The sequence below is a fragment of the Dama dama genome, chromosome 21, assembly GCF_033118175.1.
Source record: "Dama dama isolate Ldn47 chromosome 21, ASM3311817v1, whole genome shotgun sequence".
NCBI lineage: Eukaryota > Metazoa > Chordata > Mammalia > Artiodactyla > Cervidae > Dama > Dama dama.
In genome coordinates, this window is record NC_083701.1 from 1,306,156 (window position 1) to 1,324,961 (window position 18,806).

General features: G+C 51.0%; 1 protein-coding gene across 2 annotated transcripts; it reads right to left on the reverse strand.

Moving 5' to 3' along the window:
• Positions 1-401: 401 nt before the first annotated feature.
• Positions 402-13,049, reverse strand: ZNF250 (zinc finger protein 250). Of its 2 annotated transcripts, XM_061122894.1 has the most exons (7): positions 12,955-13,049; positions 9,216-9,280; positions 7,817-7,856; positions 7,306-7,399; positions 6,960-7,086; positions 6,758-6,871; positions 402-4,720 (listed from the first exon to the last, which is right to left on the reverse strand). In XM_061122894.1, the coding sequence occupies exons 4-7, from the start codon at positions 7,357-7,359 to the stop codon at positions 3,396-3,398; spliced, it is 1,620 nt and encodes a 539-aa protein (XP_060978877.1). In that variant the 5' UTR covers positions 7,360-7,399; positions 7,817-7,856; positions 9,216-9,280; positions 12,955-13,049; the 3' UTR covers positions 402-3,395. The 2 variants fall into 2 exon arrangements, with proteins under 2 accessions (XP_060978877.1, XP_060978876.1); XM_061122893.1 differs by lacking the exon at positions 7,817-7,856.
• Between the last annotated feature and the right edge of the window lie 5,757 nt (positions 13,050-18,806).

The window sequence follows — 18,806 nt, forward strand, 5'->3', positions numbered from 1 at the left end:
ACCTACCTCAAGCTCCTGCAAAACCTTGTCCGTGAGGTCCCGGGAGTTCTATTCGTAAGACACAGCTAGTCGAAGTGCATCATTGAAGAGCTGGGGTGGTGGGGAGGAAAATAAGGCTATGGGCACCAGTGGCTGGGACTCTGCCTGCCCTGTACCCACTGGCCCATCGTCATCACTTATCCACACAATACTCCACCCTAAAACCATCACCTTTTCCCCATCCCCTGACTCCATGCTGGTCAGTATGCGTTTTCTTCACCAGACCCAAACCATCACCTCCCCTACTGTCGACACTCACAATGACCCCTTCCTGTCACCACGTGCTCACCAGGACCCCCCAACAATGCCTGTCCTCACCAACAGCCCTGCAGTCAGCCACTTCTCTACCACTTCCCCAGAAACGTCAGCACCTTACTAGACCATCTCTGCAGTCTCTTATTACCTTCACAACATTGGTATCATCAGCAGCTGAGACCAAGTACAGGAGCAGGGAGAACTTCCTGGCAAAACTGAAGTTTTGGGTCACCTTCATGTCTGCTGTAGAGAGAAGGTAGGACATTGGCCTGTCTACCAAGGAAAAAGGAGAGTTTTGAAGGGTTGGTCACTGGAGGTCCCATTTTAGGAAGTGGGACAACCAGGGACAATTAGCAGACATGTCATAGAAGGAGCTCATTTAACTGGGATCTGTGTCTCAAGGAGGCAGGTTGGCTGACGTGGATCTTACTGGATGGGAAGTTATGGCAAGCAGCTAAGGGGTCTATATTGGGAAGAACAGATCACTGATGGTTCGACGGCCCAGGAAAGGAGGAAGACATGTGTGATAGTGGGTTCCCCTATGAATTGCTGGCACCCAGATGTAAAAACCAAAGACACAGATGTAAAAGCAGACATTACTTTGCCAACAAAAGGTCTGTCTAGTCAAAGCTATGGATTTTACAGTAGTCATGTATATGGATGTGAGTTGGACCATAAAGAAAGCTGAGCGCCGAAGAAATGATGCTTTTGAACTGTGATGTTGGAAAAGACTCCTGAGTCCCTTGGACTCCAAGGAGATCAAACCAGTGTATCCTAAAGGAAATCAGTCCTGAATATTCATTGGAAGGACTGATGCTGAAGCTGAAGCTCCAATACTTTGGTCACCTGACGTGAAGAACTGATTCATTGGAAAAGACCCTAATGCTGGGAAAGATTGTATGCAGAAGAGGACAGAGGATGAGATGGTTGGATGGCATCACCAACTCCATGGACGTGAGTTTGAGCAAGCTCCGGGAGTTGGCGATGGACAGGGAAGCCTGGCGAGCTACAGTCCATAAGGTTCCAAAGAGTTGGACACGACTGAGAGACTGAACTGAACTGAGATGCAGGGGTAGCCTCACCGTTGATTTTACTGGCCACCACAATGCATGGAATCTCTGGCCTGTACCAGTGCTCAGGTTCTTTTGTGATTTCCCTCTGCACATCAAATACCTGCAATCAGCAGAGGAAAGAAGACAGCCCAAGTGCATCACTGTCTCTGCACACTACCCCCAGGTGACATACACACAAGGCTTGGGAAACACGGGCTTGGGAACTCGGACCACAGACCATTCTGGGCTGCAGCTCCTGTATCCACAAAGGCTACGCCATGCCCACCCTTCTCAGAGAATTACTCTAGAACTTTCATCTTGTCACCAAATTTACCAATTTTAACCAAACTGTATCATTTTACTTGTTGCACCATTTACTTACTGATAAGTCTGTAACAAACTGTAAGCTTTTCAGTTTTTTCTTAGTCTAATTATTGTCTAAACTTTGTTTAAAAGCTCCTTTATGATAATTTTAACTATTTCTAGAATCTCCTTTCAGTTATTTTGATTTACCTTTAATTATAAACTTTTAAATTTATATTTTAAACTTTAAAAAGTAATTTTTGCCTTTTATTATTCTGCAGCTTATCATAATTTTATGAACTGTTTACAATTTATACTTTTTACCTATTCTAAAAATATCAGCAAGAAGCATGAACACTGTGACTAGCTCTAAGGGACGCTTTCATCTTCACCAGTGACTGCTATGGACTTCAGGATCAACACTCTACTGCTTAATTTTTCCTGAGGTGATAATGCTCTCAACATCAAGGGGAAAAAAAATTCTTAAAAATAATGAACAGGGGCTTTTGGTGGTCCAGTGGTTAAGACTCAGGGTTCCCAGTGCAGGGGACACAGCCTCGATCCCTGGTCAAGGAACTAAGATCCCACATGCTGCATTGCTTGGCCAAAAAACAAAACTTATGAATAAACTAGATTTATCGCAGGATATGACAACGGATACTAGACTCTTGGAACCAGAAGTAAAAAATGAAGAAAACCCTTCATCACAGGAATAGAAATATTAGAAATAGTAAACAAAAAGCTATTTGAGAATTTTGTTTTGGAAGTGTGTGCCAAAGACTTTTTAGTAACATTTCTGGGAAACATCATACTGTGTAAAAAAGAGGCACCCAGGTGGTACAGCAGCTGTGAGGTCTGGGCTCTGAGTACAAAGTCACCTCCTAAGCCCACATGGGCCCAGAAGCCTAAGACATCCTATGAATCTGCAAAGGTTTTGGGGAAAAGATCCATTTTTGAGTTGAATTTTCACTAATAAGTTAGGACATCCCTTCTGATCTTAAATAAAATTAAAGGACCAGATGAAGGGTTTTCTAAATTTATATCACTTCTCACTAATTAAGCTTTAGACCATTTTCATAGAAAAGAAGTAGTTCCACAGTTAGGATTTTCAGCCAATATTATATGATGACACTTGGTAACAATATTTTTTAATATCATTTTATCTACACAGTACTTTAACAGAATACTGAAAATATAGTCCAATATCCCAGTTTTAAGTGCAATAATCAGAACCACCATTGTATTTAGGAAGTGAGAGTGAAAGTGAAAAGTCGCTCAGTTGTGTCTGACTCTTTGCAACCCCATGGACTGTAGCCCACCAGGCTCCTCCATCCATGGAATTTTCTAGTCAAGAGTACTGGAGTGGGTTGCCATTTCCTTCTCCAGGAAAGGCATATAATATTCTAAGAAAAAAAACCTTTATTTGGAGTGTGAGGAAGTTTTGCTGGGACAGTGGTCCTTATGCTGAAACTTCCTTTAGTTTCCCATTTCTAACAAACTAACATTAATGAATCGTAGCTGTCTTTACCAAAACTCACTACCATTGTGAGACTACTCTGCGACGTAACTTCAAGACGGTGAGAGAAGCAAAGGAGGCGTCCTCTGAAGTTCTTCCAGAGACGCTTCAGTGCTGCCCGTGAGTTCCTGGGTGACACTGGGTGTCACTGGCAGGGGCTTCGCCCGGACTGGAGGCTCCCCAGGGCTGGAAGCCCGAGTTCCCAAGTGTGGCTTCACATGCAGGCAAGGTCACAGCTTCCTGTGCACCTTCTGGTGCTGGATGAGGTGGCCGTGCTGGTTGAAGGCGCGGCCGCACTCCCCACACTCGTAAGGCCTCTCGCCCGTGTGGATGCGCTGGTGCTGCACGAGCACCGAGTACTGGCTGAAGGCCTTGCCGCAACGGCTGCACTCGTAAGGCCTCTCGCCCGTGTGGGTCCTCAGGTGCACAATCAGCGTGGCCTTCAAGCTGAAGGCCTTGCCACACTGTGCGCAGCGGAAGGGCCGCTCGCCGGTGTGGACCCGCTGGTGCTGGACCAGGGACCTGCGGGCACTGAAGGCGTGGCCGCACTCGCTGCACACGTAGGGCTTCTCCCCGGTGTGGACCCGCTGGTGCTGGGTCAGGTGGGAGTGCTGCACGAAGGCCTTGCCGCAGGCGTAGCAGCCATAGGGCTTCTCCTCCGTGTGGATGCGCTCGTGGTTCAGGAGAGTGGAGCGGTGCCGGAAGGCTTTGCCGCACTCACCACACTCGTACGGCTTCTCGCCGGTGTGCACGCTGTGGTGCTGGATGAGGACGGAGCGGTCACTGAAGGCGCGGCCACACTCGCCGCAAGCGTAGGGCTTCTCCCCGGTGTGCACCCGCTGGTGCTGGAGCAGGGTCCTCTTCACGCTGAAGGCGCGGCCACACTCTGCACACTCATGTGGCTTCTCCCCCGTGTGCACCCGCCGGTGGCTGCGCAGCACGGTGCTGTGGTTGAAGGCCTTGCCACACACGCCGCACACGTATGGCCGCTCGCCAGTGTGGATGCGCTGGTGCTGCAGGAGGTGCGACAGCTGCGTGAAGGCCTTGCGGCACTCGAGACACTCGTGTGGTTTCTCCCCTGTGTGTATCTTGTGATGCTGAGCGAGATCCGAACTCACTCGAAAGGCCTTTCCACATTCATGGCACGCGTAGGGCTTCTCGCCCGTGTGGATCCTCTTGTGCTTGCTGAGCACTGAGCTCTGGCTGAAGGCCTTGCCACACACACCGCACACATAGGGCCTCTCCCCAGTGTGCGTCCTCTGGTGCTGCAGCAGGTGGGAGCTCCGCCCAAAGCACTTCCCACACTCCACGCACCGGTAGGGCCTCTCCCCGCCAGGAACAGCCGGGCGCTGGGTGACCGGCACACTGGGACTCACGGCCTGGCCTTCAGGGGGGCGGGCAGGGCTGGGACTCAGACAGAAACTCTGCTCAGGTTCGTAACTTCCTGGATCACTCCACTCGGCAGGCGTTTTCCTCAGAATCATTGATATCTCCTCTGAAGTGAGCGGCCTCAGGCTGGAGTCTGTGTTCTGGTCCTGATCCTTGTGCTCACATCCTGAAACAAAACCAAAACCAAAGGGAGTGTGTTCACCCCCTCTGAGACTGCAGAGTACATTCCACCCTGCAGGTGCTTCACCGCTACAGGGCGGCCCTCGAGTGCCCCAGGCCAGAAGTCACCAGCAGGTGACAAACAGGAAAGTGTCCACCTGACAGTGTGGCTGGAGAAGGGCCAGGTCCAATTCGAGAGCCTGTGAAGGGCACATGTGGTCACAGCCCCAACCCTGCCCTCCCTGGAGGGTCCAGAGGCCATGAGAGGTGGAACTGAGGCAGGACTACACCTATTACGGTGCGGGGCAGGGAGGGGGCTGCTGGAGCAAAGCGCGAGCTCCTGAGAGCCCGTCCTGCAGACTCCACCTGGGGAACAAGACGGGGCTTGCAGGTGGCAGTGAGGATGGCCAAGAAGGCGGGGGTGTTTCCACACTCAGGTCAGGGGCACTGCAGGTGGAGTGGGTGGAGCAGGGTATGTTGAGGATGACAGATTTTAAATCTTGAAGACAGAGCCACTGAATTGACAAGACGTCACCAGAAAACAGGACTGTCCCAGGACTGGCTACTCAGGACGATGCTCATCCAGGATACTCGACGGGCGGGCAGGGCCGTGACAGCAGGGGACGGGGACGGGACAGAGGCAGTCCTCCAGGCCCATCTCAGCAACGCCTCTGCTGCTTCCTCCAGTTCCCACAAGGCCTGGCTGGGGACAGTGTTAAAATGGTCCTTGAGGGATGTCCTAGAGCAAGAAGCCCAGCGGGCAGAGGAAGACCTGAGGGGGGCACACCTGCGGGGAGGCTTAGCCAGTGGGAGAGAGCTGGACCTTCACAGCCCAGGGGACCCACGTTCTGCTTCATGGCCAAGACCCAGAAGCCCTCCCTATGTGATTCTGGGGGGTTAGGGTCTCTCTGGGGTTTCTTATTAGGAAGCATACTGAATGGCAACTGGCCACATTCACTGAATTTTGCTTTTTCTGTAACACGGATATTTTCAAGCCCCATCAATTTTCCCTTTTTTTGGTGGTAACAGTATTACTGAGATGTAAGCTTCACTGTTGAATTTACTCAGAACTTAGGACAGGTGCTGTGCAACGGACTTCCTCAAACCCCAACGAGAGCCCCCGAAAAATAGCAGGCTCCAAAACCAAGCAGTCCCTACACCAGGAAAGGCACTTCCAAGAGAGACTCTGCCTGAAGCATCTGCAGGGGTCTGTGCCTAGGAGGTCAACATGTTCTTGTTTGCATTTTTTTTTAATATAATTTTATTTATTTTATTTTTGGCCGTGCTGGGTCTTCATTGCGGTGACAGCTTTTCTCTAGCTGCAGTGACTGAGGGTTACTCTCGAGTTGTGATATGCAGGCTTCTTACTGGGGTGGCTTCCCTTGTTGCACAGCACGGGCTCTAGGCAGGCAGGCTCTAGCACTTGTGGCTCGTGGGCTAAGTAGTTCTGGCTCCCGGGCTCTAAAGCGTAGACTCAGTGGCTGTGTCACATGGGCTTAGCTGTCCCACAGCACATGGGGTCTTCTCGGACCAGGGATCAAACCTGTGACCCCTGCACTGGCAAGTGGATTCCCAGTCACCGGGCCACAAAGGAGATCCTGATCAATCTTTTCGCATATAGACAATATCATGAACTACAAGCAATGCTCTTCCTCTTTCTTTCCAATTCTTACAGCTTTACTTGTGCTATTGTGTCTGGTCTTGCCAAATTTCAGATGGAACCCCCAGGACAGCTGTGGACGGTGGGCTCCTTTGATTCACCGCGAACAGCTCTAGCCGCACTAAGAGTCAGTAGCCCATGTCCCTCAACCTCTGATGTCCATTCAGAGCAGGGACCTGTCAGGGGCCTGGAAGCCACATGAGCTCACCTCACCTCAAGGCACCCAACCCACACCCGGCTGCACATACCTCCCTGCCCATTCCCTGCCCTGGGCCTCTGCCTGCTGCCCACTCACCCTCACCCGCAGGGGTCCCTGCCAGGTCAGACCCCAGGAGCACCTGCAGGTACACCACCCTCAGTGCACAGAGGCCACCCCGAGCTCACCTGAGCGGCTGATGCCCCAGCCCCTGAGCTGCTCATTGCCCTGCTTGTCCAGGACCCACGGCTCCTCTCCTCGCTCCAGCTGGGAGATTACCTCGGGCTTGGATCCTGGAATTCCTGCTCATGGGGAGGGAAGTCCTTTCGTTTATACAATATCCACAAGCACCCTCACCTCGCCCCACCCAAGGCCTGCAGGGGGCCTTACCCACGGAGACCACATTCCCGTAGGTCTCCATCATCACGTGTCGGTAGAGGCCACGCTGGGCGGGGCCCAGGCGGTCCCACTCATCCTGGGAGAGGAACACGGCCACATCCTCGAAGGTCACCTTGGCCTGGAACAACAGGGGGTGCTGCAGGTTGGACTCAGAGTCCATGTCCCAGACAAGGAGGGTGCAAGCAGTGTGGGGTGTGGGGACGCGCCCCTGGACAGGGGGCGACAGGAAGGGGCCACAGTGTTCAAAATGCAATGATGCTCAGGATGTCACCAGGCCCCTGGGAGTGGGAGGATGTGAGGATGCCAGGGGTGCCGCAAAGGCCTTGGGGCTACTCACCTGAGGCACCGCTGGTGGCGGCAGGAGCCGGGCCGCCGCCATCATCTGGTCCATGGAACGTCTGAGGGAGATGGTGTCGGAGGAGCGAGTGGGGCTGAGGAAGAGGAAGGAGCATATGAGGGGCCCAGGATGGTCCCACCCAAGATGCCTGGGGATGCCATGCGCCCCAAGGGCCGTTGGACTGCCCAGCTTACCAAGCATGGCCTGCAGTATACACACAGGGCTGGGTGAGTGCATCACGGGGAGTGGGGAACACCAGGCCTGACTGCCTCCAGAAACAACCCCCATGAGGAGAGGCTGCACTTGTGGTGTGGGGACCACAACCCTCCCGTGGGCCCACTGATGCCCTGAGCAGGCCTGGTCCTGCCTGGCGGCTCTAGTGAGGGCCTGGTTCTGGTGGAGCATCCAGAGTGACCCAGAGACTCGGTCTGAGCACCTGGCAGGGGGCCTGGGGCTGGGCGGGCTCTGGGGACACTGGGACAAGCACTGCTAAGGCGTGTGCCACACCCACCCTGACAGACAGCAGGACACAAGCCCAGCAGGCCCATCACCTGGGAAAAATGAAAGGAGTGAATAAAGTTAGCTCAGAATTCATCTCAAACACTGATGTTGGACAAACAGGCATGAGGGTGCCACCAGGCATGAAGAACTGGAAACAACAAGGCTGGTCCCACCTCGCCAGCTCTCAGAACCGACGGTGGGGGAGCCGCTGCCTCCTGTGGCTACTCCAGTGCCCACACCCACTAGAAGAGCAGTACTGCTCCCCCAACCCTTCATGGGCTGCCCACACTCACCATCTCTCATGGACAGTCATCCTCCCTGTGGCCGTATCTGGCCACTCCCTCAGGTCGTCTCCGTCCCCTCCACCCCAAGTGGCCCCTGTCAGGGTCTCCTCTGACCTCCATATGACCAAATCCTTGTCTGCTGTCAGTGGTGCGTAACCCCAGTCTCCATCAAGTCAGTCACCACGGGGCCCCTGTCCACCCTCACCAGCATGAGATACTGCCTCCCTGAACCATGCAGCTCTGGTCCTCTGGGAACCCAGAGGAGGTAGACAGTCATTTTCACGATGACCTGACCACACCTGGGCAGGATCTAACAATAAGCACCCGTTTGCAGGCTCCCCGTGGATGCTGGCAGCCAGCACAGCTAATCTAGGAGCTGCTGGATCATTCAGCCTGAGACCTCCAGCCAGGCAGGCTCCTGCCTGAGCCCATGTCTGTGACCTGAGCTGCTTCAGCCCCACAGGCCTGAATGTCCAGTGGAGTGCAGGGCTCCTGTTGGTGCGCTAAGCTGGCAACCCCCATCCCCTCCAGCTGGCCATCTCCTCATGGGTGTCCTAGAGCACCTCAGACACTTACCATCCAGCCCCAACACCCACCCCCTACCCAGGCCTGGTCTGCCCCTGGTCTGGCACCTGCATTCGATCCAGATCCAGAAGTCGCCCTCCGGCTCACCCTCTCACGCCCACTGGACCCGCCCTCCAGTAGCAGCACAGTCCTGCCCACCCCCACAGGACGCAGAGCCCCTCCTCGGCTCCAAGCCCCACCTCCGCTCCTGAGGCTGCTGAGAGCCCTGCTCTGAGCGCCCCTCCCCGCAGCCGGGCGCCTCCTGCCCCTCAGCTGGCGCTCAGCCGTCACCCTCTCACTGAGACCGTTCCCGACCCACCTCGGGGGCCTCTGCCTCATCGTTCTCACACCCCCTGCCAGTCCCAGCGGAACAGCCAGTGGCTCAAGGATGGCTGAACAAGCGTATGAAGTTACAGGAGAAATGACTCCACACTCCACCCTTCAGGACAGCAACAAGTGCCGGAGAAGCACCTACTCCAGCAGCAGTGGGGAAGCGGAGTATCTGCTAGCTCTCTCTCAGGTGAGAAAGTCACCTGGCGTATTTAGGTGTAGTAGACATACCTCTGGGCAACGCACGCCTTCCTTGGGTGGACTTGAAACCAGAAGGGAAGGGGACTGAGCACAACCTTTAAAGATGAGACAAAAACTGGTTAGAACCAATTAGGCCGCTGAAAATGGCAGAAGGCTCGCCTTCCAGTGGAGGTTGAGCCTCATTATGTGCTCACTGCGATACATCTGCTAAATGACAACACACCCACAGACCCCACAGCTCCCAGGCCAGACGACCAGAAAGGCTGAAAAGTGGGCAGTGGCCCAATTCCTGAATTCCTGGAAGCCCCTGGCCCTCCCTGAAATGGCTAGATTAATCCTTCTATTCAGCAGCCTATGAAACTACACAGCCCATAGAAACTAACCACCTTACATTTCAGGGCCTTTTGAGACAGACACCATTCTGTCTAAGGAATGTGTATCTCTCTAAATAAATCCACTTCTCACCTATCACTTTGTCACCTATCACTGTGAATTCCTTCTGCATTGAGACACACAGAACCTTCAGTAAGTCCTGAGCAAAGGTGCGTGGTTTCAGCTAAGAGACAGTGGGTTCGAGGCTCAGCTTGTGAGTTCGAACCCCACATGAATTGTGTGGTTTCGGAACAGCACCAGGATGGTGCCACCGCCAAATCCACCAGTCCTTCCACACACCAGTCCCACACCACGAAGACCAAGATTCAGGCTGCACCAGATGGCCAGACAGGTCAGCAAAAGCATAGGATATGCAGGAGGTGTTCATGATGCTCCTGTTGCACAAACAATGACCCCAGGACCACGAGGGGATGTGAGCCCCTATCCACAGCAGTAGACACACCAGACTGAGATGACACAGTTCCTCTGAGGGCCTCAGGAGGACGGCGAGGTTAAAGAGAGCATCTGATGAGATTAACTCAAACCCCCCGGCCACGGAGAGGCACGGAGGGGCAGAGAAGGGGACAAGATTCCCACCCAGTGAATTCCAGAGAAGCATGAAAACAGAAAGCGTAAGAGCTCTGCCCAGGATGATCTCTAAGTACCAAAGGAAAACAGTATATCATAAAGTATGCCTGTTGCTCTGCTCTGAATGTCTATGCCTCCAAATGACCTAAGGCTCAATGTGGGGCGGGGGCGGGGAGGGGTGCTCAGGTCCTGAGAGTGGAGTCCCCTTGATAAGAGACCCCTCCCTCTACGTGAGGACACAATGTCTGCAGGCAGGATGAGGGCTCCTGGATCCTGCTGATCCCGACCTCAGATGTCTGGCCTCCACACTGTGAAAAATGACGTTTGCTGTTTTACAGGCTGCCCAGTCTCTGGTGCTCTGTTATAGCAGCCCAAATGGAATAAGACTCTATATTCTGATAAAAGAGAAAGAAAACAAATGTAAAGGTGGAACTAACTAGTTTTTCATTTTTCTTTACTTGTACTTTGGTAGATAAGGTCTGGGTCTCCTAGAACAAGTGCGCGTGGAATGAAAAGACATGCAAAAAACACTGCAGGCTGCTAACTGACACCGCAGGGATGACAACAGAGCCACCCAGGCACTGAAGCAGGCTTTTACTCAGGGCCCATAGCTCAAGGCAACAGGAGTTCAGGGAGGAAGGGAGAACAGGTGAGCAGGTCAAGTCCTGTTTAGATGGTCCCTGAAGCCGGAATTAACACCATGGAGGGTCAAACTGGCTCTGAGGAGCTGCCCAGGGAAGCCATGCCACCCCTAACACATAAACAAGTACAAAAAGCACCTGCCCAAGGGGTGCCCACAACAGCGACCCATCCACCCACGCCCCAGAGAATAACCCAAACCAAAGCAGAGCAGGCCAATGTTCTCTGCAGCGGTGATTACACTGCAGTGAGACACTCTTCCAAGTGAGTTCTGGCTTGGGCGGTGACCAAGGGACAGGAACTGAAAACGGGGCTGCAGAGACGAGAGAGCTTAGGATTCAACGTTACTGTTATTTTGTTCTGTAAGCTAAGCTTTAGTAACTTCTAGCTCTTGCTGGAACTGCTGAAGATCTTCCTCCCAAAGACACCGCCAACAGTGACAGGCATGACAGGCACCACCTTGCAGTCCCTGGTCTGGGCCGGACAGCTCCAGGGTCTCCCCACTCTTCCTCACCATCCTCACCCCAAGGTTTTCCAGCTGGAAGACCCACTTCTCTTTCTTCATCTGCTCGAAGCCTGGCCCTCCAGGCTGGAAGCACCTTCCAAAGAGGCAGTTCTGATCCACCTGTAAGCCCAAACCACAACCCTGCATGCTTCAGAGGAAAATGATCACAGACATGTATCCACACAGGTAGCTTGTCTACCCAGCAGCAACAGGGAGTCGAAAATATTCAGGGAAAACAGTTGTAGTCACAGATAGCAAGAAACAAGGTTAAAGTAAACCTTAGAAATATGTTACTGTTGCCCCCTGTATCCACAAACTCCTAATGCGGAGAGCCACCCAGGCCTGGACGAGAAAGGGCAGAGTAGGGCCATATCTATAAACAAACAAGACAGGCCAGGCATTTTTCCTGGGGAAGATGTTCCAGTAACCTCACCCAGACAACAGGTCTAAAACTAATCCTTTGCACAAAGCTCAACCAATCTCCCAGAAAACTAAGCAAAAGCAGAAATTAGCCTCTCCTCTGAGGAGGAGGAGCCTCCCTCATGCAGCCTGCCCTCAAGCCTCAAGGGTGTACTATCCTTTATTTGCTGAATAAAACTGAGCTGTAACTGAGCTTTAAAAAAAGGCAGAAATTAAATGAGATCATTTCATATCATATACTGAAAGCACACAGCTAATGAATGAAAAAGAGCTAAATTTTAAAATTGATGATAAAAAGAACCTGAATAAACTCTGGGGAGCAGAGACACACAGATCTGCATGAAAATCAAAACCTTCGCACATTAAAACAACACAAATGCCAGAAATGGGCCCAAGATTTGGGAGAATTTAACACTGGACAAAGGTGGTTTTCCAAATCAACCGAGAAATGAGTTATTCAGTAGGTAGTGTCAAAAATACCAGGGTTTAGGGAAAACACTGAAGCTGGATTTCCAACTTTCGCCACACCAAAATGATTCCAGATGGAGCCAACGTTTCACAAGTACCAGAGAAAACGAGTTTATTTCAGAACTAAACTTGGAGTAGGGAAAGCCCTTTAAGACACAGCACAAAGCCAAAAGCCTCTAGGGTAAATATTTAACCACTGAACACTCGAAATCTTCCATCTTAGAACAAAACATCACAACCGGAGTCAGATGATAGTCTGAGAAGAAAGTCTTCGATACACCCGTTTAAGAACCAATCTGATAAGAACGGAAACGCCAGGCAGCGCACACCGAGGGTCCGGCTTCCCAGTCCTGAAGCGTCGCGCTGGGCAGGCGCCCGCGGACCCCGGGAATGGCTGCTCGCGCTCACGAAAGGGGTTTTTCACAAATAACCGAGACGAGCCTCGACAAAAATGGAGGCGGGAGTGGACTCGGGACGAAGTACTCTCCCCGGAGAGATGCCGACGGCGATCCCAGTGGAATGAGTGTTCGCGCCCCCGGCCTGCACCCGGGCCCCGCGCGAGGCCGGAGCTCCGGGGGCCGCGAATACCGGCGACGTAGGGTTCGCCGTTCGCGGGAGCGGGGATGGGCCCGGGGGCGACGAGAGCGGGGTAGGGGCTCGGAGTGGGCAGGGAAAGGCAAGGGGCACTCGCAGGCAGCGCCCGATCGCGTGGAGGGTCCTGGCCCCCCACCCAGCGCCCGGGTAGAGGGTGCTAGTGCCGCCCGCGCCCGGACTCACCGTCCCCGCAGCTGCCTCACCCGCAGGGGCGCCCGCCCGCACCGCACTCAGACAAAGGGGGCGCCCCGCCCCGTCTGCATATCCGCCAATCGAAGGGCGCTACGCCCCCAAGGGCCACGCCCACGCCTCCCAGGCCGCCACTCCTAGGACGCGACACTTCCCAGTCCGCCTTGGGCCCCGCCCTCCCCGCCCTGCGCCTTTCTCCTGACTGACGCACTCGCTAGAGCCACCGAGAGACACAGCCTCCACCGCGCCTAGATAGGCCACGCCGCGTCCGGGTCTCCTACCGGATGCACATCCGGCGGCCTCGCGGAAGCTTCTGCGGGTACTTCGTACCTCCGGCCCTGCGGGTACAGCCCGAGCCCTAGTCGGGCCGATCCTCGCCTGGTTGCCTCCAGATGTCACGCCTGCCGAGGCGAGGCCTGGCGCTGGCTGTTGGTGGTGGTCGTGTGTGGCGGCGACCTCCTCCCTGTCTCCCTACACGTGTTTGCGCACTTCGGCAGGGCTGGACCAGCGCGGGCAGGAGGAAGAGGTGGCTGTCTCTGCTGCTTGCCGCACCCGCTGACTACCCCAAGGAGTCCTTCCAGGTGGCTCGTTGGCTGGGAGGACCGGCCAGGCCGAGCTGGTGCCCCGACTTTTGGGCAGGAAAGGTGGTCTGGGGAGAGGCCCGAGGCTGGAAGTGGGGGGAGGATGTGGCAGTAATTCTGTGGATAGCGGGCCCCGACGTCAGGGGCAGGGTTTCCACTCGGGGAAGGTGAGGTCAGCTTCCCAAAGGAAACTCGTCTGCCACACACATCCCGGTGAAGCAGGGTCCTCTCTGCCAAGAGACTGACGCTCAGGACCCAGGTTGTCCGATTTGGCCCTACTTTTGGACCATCCTGGATGGTTTGGGCCAGTTGCCGGTATTAACGTAATTAAACGAGGAGGCCATTAGGCTGGGGGTGGCTCTGCTGCCTTGGTAGCCCCCAGCTAGACTTTCCAGTTAAGTTGATGGCTTAAGTCGTGGCCTGTCAAAGCCCTTGCTTTGCTTTTCCGTCTATAAAAATTAATATAACTCCTGCTGGCAGAGCGCTCCTAACCACTATTCCATTCTCTGTCTGCTCACATAAGCTCTTCACAAATTCTGATATGCCTCAGTTTACCTTTTAACAATGAGGAGCTTGAGCCCAGCAACATTGGTCCCGGCAGAGAACTGATGCTTCTAGGATCTTTTCAGCACACCCTGCTTTCTTTTTCTCTTCCCAACTATTTCAAGGTTCATATAATCAAAGCTGTGGTTTTTCCACTGCTGAGTTATGTTAGCCTCCAAAATCACTGAACACCACAGCCATGAAATTAAAAGATGCTTGCTCCTTGGCGGGGGGGCGGGGGGAAGCTATGACAAACCTAGATCGTATATATAAAAGCAGGGACATCACTTTGCCGACAAAGGTTTGTATAGTCAAAGCTGTGACTTTTCCAGTAGTCGTGTACAGATGTGAGATTTGGACCATAAAGAAGGGCTGAGCGCTGGAAAATTGATCCTTTTGAGCTGTGGTACTGGGGACCTCTTGAGAGCCTCTTGGACAGCGAGGAAGTTAAACCTGTCATCCTACGGGAAATCAATCCTGAATATTCATTGGAAGGACGGATAAAGAAACGCCAATACTTTGGCCACCTGATGCAAAGAGCCAACTCATTAGAAAAGACCCTGATGCTGGGAAAGACTGAGGGCAAGGGGAGGAGGCAACAGGATGTTTGCATGACATCACTGACTCGGTGGATATGACTTTGAGCAAACTCTGGGAGCTAGTGAAGGAGGGAAGCCTGGCTGCAGTCCATGGGGTTGCAAAGAGCTGGACACGACTTAGGGACTGAACAACAACTTATTTTAAAAACGTTCATTCATAAAGATTGAAAGTATATTACAATGAAATACCTGCATGTCTTTTGCTTAGTTTCAGCAAGTAACATTTTGCTTTTTTTTTTAAGCAATTCAACAACTAGCTTTTGTGTGTGTGTCCAGCTCTGCCACTCTTCACAGGCATGGTATTTATTGAGTGCCTGTTGCATGCTAGGCAGTGTTCTAAGTGGTGGGGCTACATGAGTAGGTAAAATAAGCAACATTCCCAATAAGTCCCTTTCTCATAGGCTTTACCTGTGAGCGGGGAAAGCAGGTGGTACACAGAATCAATATGTGAATCAGAGTGTCCAGAGGTGGTATGAGCCATTAAAGGTCCAGGTGGGCACCACTGCTACTTACAGTGTCCCCTGGCTCATCCCCAGGTCCAGATGGAGGCAGTTTTTTTCCTGTATTTAAAATCCTGGGTTGTAATTATATAAACACATTTATTAGTTATATGTAATGATGTCAGAATAACAATGTCAATATTATTAACACTATGATTATTGAAAATAGTCTAGATTTGTTTTGCAGTTCTTGCTGTTAAGATATATCCCATATGGGATATGACCTTAACTCTACTCTTTCACTTGTTTGCTTTTTAAAGTTACGTTTTTAACATTTTGATACAACTTTGTTTTATGATTATCTAAACTTAGGAGGAAAGTTATGACCAACCTAGAGAGCATATTAAAAAGCAGAGACACTACCTTGCCAACAAAGCTCCGTCTAGTCAAGGCTATGGTTTTTCCAGTGGTCATGTATAGACATGAGAGTTGGACTATAAAGAAAGCTGAACATGGAAGAATTGATGCTTTTGAACTGTGGTGTTGGAGAAGACTCTTGAGAGTCCCTTGGACTGCAAGGAGATCCAACCAGTCCATCCTAAAGATCAGTCCTGGGTGTTCATTGGTAGGACTGATGCTGAAGCTGAAACTCCAATACTTTGGCCACCTGATGCGAAGAGCTGACTCATTGGAAAAGGCCCTGATGGTGGGAAAGATTGAGGGCAGGAGGAGAAGGGGACGACAGAGGATGAGATGGTTGGATGGCATCACTAACTTGATGGACATGGGTTTGGGGGGACTCCGGGAGTTGGTGATGGACAGGAAGGCCTGGTGTGCTGTGGTTCATGGGGTCGCAAATAGTTGGATACGACTGAGCAACTGAACTGAACTGAAACCCTATATGGTTTCAAAGCCCAGTATACAAAAGAAAGTACATTCAGAAAGTTGCTTCCCTCCCTGTTCCCACCAGTCTCTTACCGCGCTACCCTGTCGGTAGCCATTTATCAACGCTATGGTTTCTGGCTCCATTTCAAAAAATCTGAGTGAACGTCAGAGAACAGTAGTTTTTTCCCACTGGCCCCACATTTTGGCATTTTCCTGTCAGTGTCCAGCCACCTCTCCTTGGCAGTGTCTGGGCACATCCCTTTCTCCTTTATGCAGCTGCCTTCACCTCCCTTGCGAATGTGCTGTCAGTGTATTCAGCCAGTCTGCTATTACTGGGCGTCTGTTGCCATTAAAATTAGTGCTGTAATAAGTAGCTTTAGATAGGTCTTTTCAGTTTTGCCAATTTAATTTTAGGATAGATTCCTAGAAATGGGCATTTGTATCTGTTTTTCTGTGTGTTGCCCAGTTCCCTTCCACAGGGTTATAGGATCTTGCATTTCTGCTGGTGAGGTTTCCTTTTGAACAAACAATGTTGTCAAATATTTGGTATTTTGGCAATCTGACAAGCAAGAAATAGCATCTTGGTGTAATTTCCTTTTGCATCTTTCTTGGGGGTGAGGTTGAACGTCTCTTCATATGATTAAGAGCCACTTTCACTGACTTTTCTGTGAACCTGGTTGTTGGTCTCTTCCCTCTCATTTTAGAAGCACTATAGAGTTAGACTGTAAAGAAAACTGAGCACCAAAGAATTGATGCTTTTGAATTGTGGTGTTAGAGAAGACTCTTGAGAGTCCCTTGGACTGCAAGGAGAACAAACCAGTCCATCCTAAAGGAAATCAGTCCTGAATATTCATTGGAAGGACTGATGCTGAAGCTGAAACTCCAATACTTTGGCCACCTGATGTGAAGAACTGACTCACTGGAAAAGACCCTGATGCTGGGAAAGATAGAAGGCAGGCGAAGGGGACAACAGAGGATGAGATGGTTGGATGGCATCACCGACTCAATGGACATGAGTTTGAGCAAGCCCTGGGAGTTGGTGATGGACAAGTATGCTGCAGTCCATGGGGTTGCAAAGAGTCAGACACAACTGAGTGACTGAACTGAACTGAACTGATTATGTTAGCCTTTGTGACATAAGTTGCAGATTTTTTAAAACTTTGTTCTTAATGCTAAGATTAAAAATTGCAAGTCTGTGGGGTTGCACAGAGTCGGACATGACTGAAGTGCCTTAGCAGCAGTACAGTCTTTTTTGATGCAACTGACAAGTTATATAAGCAATCAATTTGATACCAGAGAGATGGTAGAAAGCGTAGACTCCAAAATCACTTTTAATGAATTATTTTATTATTACTTTATTTTTGGCTGCACCGTGTCTTCACTGTAGTGCGGGCTTCTCTACAGTGTGTGGGCTCAGTAGCTTTGACTCACAGGCTTAGTTGCAGTTTGCAGTATCTTAGTTCCCCAACTAGGGGTCAAACCAGGGTCCCCTGCATTGGGAACATGGAGTCTTAGCCACTGAACCACCAGGGAAGTCACCAGGACTTCTTTATAGTATGGAGTACAAGTCCTTTTTTGGATATGTATGTTTTGCAAATATTTTCTCCCAGTTTATGCTTTGCCTTTTCCTTAAATTTTGAGGAACAAATGTTCTAAATCTTGATGAGTTCCTATTCACTGAATTCCTTCCTCAAAAGATCCTGCTCTTTGTGTCCTATTTAATAAATCTTCACCAAAGATTATTTATTTAATAAATCTTGACCAAAGTGAAGGTCAGTAGGTTTTCTCTTATGTTTTCTTTTAGAAGTTTCTGCTGTACATTTTGGTTGATGATACATTTTGAGTTAAGTTCTTTAGATGGTGTGGGGCAAGGATTGAGATTCACTTTGTTGGCATATGGTTATGCAATAATTCCAACACCATTTGTTGAAAATGAAACCCTAATTTTAAATAACCTTATGTACATTAATTTTATATGTGCTATATAGAACATAAGTTGTAAACACTTCCTCCAGTTCACCATTTGTCTTTTTACTTTGAATATAAAGGTGTTGGTCCTGCAAAACTTTATTTCTGTGTAATGAAATTTATCATTTGTTTTCCCTTATTGTTGCTTGATTTCAAGCTACAGTAAAATTTCCCTAACTTACCAGTTCTGGAGGAATCCACCCATGTTTTCACCCAGTACTCATTTGGTTTTGTTTCATTTAAATCTCTGTTCCATTTGGACTTTATTCTGCTAAGAGATGTAAATAGTAAGTCTAGTTTCTAAGAGTTCTAAAGAGTAAGTCTAGTTGTCTTTTTTCCAAAAGGCTATCTTGTTACCCTGCTCCCACATAGGATGAGATTGGTCCTTTCCCCTAAATCTGAGGCCATCTTTCTATCACATTTCCAGTTGGTAGTGGTCTCCCCAGTCAATGTTCTGATGTCTGGAAGATTCACAGTCTGGCCCATGAGCACAGAAGAGCCTGCACACAGAATAAGCCTCACAGGGTACCTGCAGTCAGGCCAGCTCCACCTCCCCGCATGCCTTTGTGTTACTTCCAGGGAAGCCCAGGGGCCAGTGTCTGCCAAGCCCCAGGGGAAAGGAACAACCTTATCCTAACATGGTTGGCTGCTCTGGCATGACCTGCACTGTCCTCAGCCATCAAGGCTCTGTTCTCCACTCAGACCTGAGTTGCCTCCAAAGCCATGGAAACTTCAGGATGGTCCTGGACCCTGGCCCTGCTCTCACACACCACTCCAGTCTCCCTGCTTCTCCTTGCACAGAGAGGCCCTTGGGTGTCAAGGGACAGTTT

What these genes read in the sequence shown, in the direction of transcription:
- ZNF250 (XM_061122893.1), bottom strand. Translation starts at nt 7,359, where the DNA reads ATGGACCAGATGATGGCGGCGGCCCGGCTCCTGCCGCCACCAGCGGTG. An exon ending in CGCCACCAGCGGTGCCTCAG is followed by an intron (nt 7,087 to 7,305) that starts GTGAGTAGCCCC and finishes CTGTTGTTCCAG; the next exon opens with GCCAAGGTGACCTTCGAGGA. An exon ending in CGGGAATGTGGTCTCCGTGG is followed by an intron (nt 6,872 to 6,959) that starts GTAAGGCCCCCT and finishes CCCCATGAGCAG; the next exon opens with GAATTCCAGGATCCAAGCCC.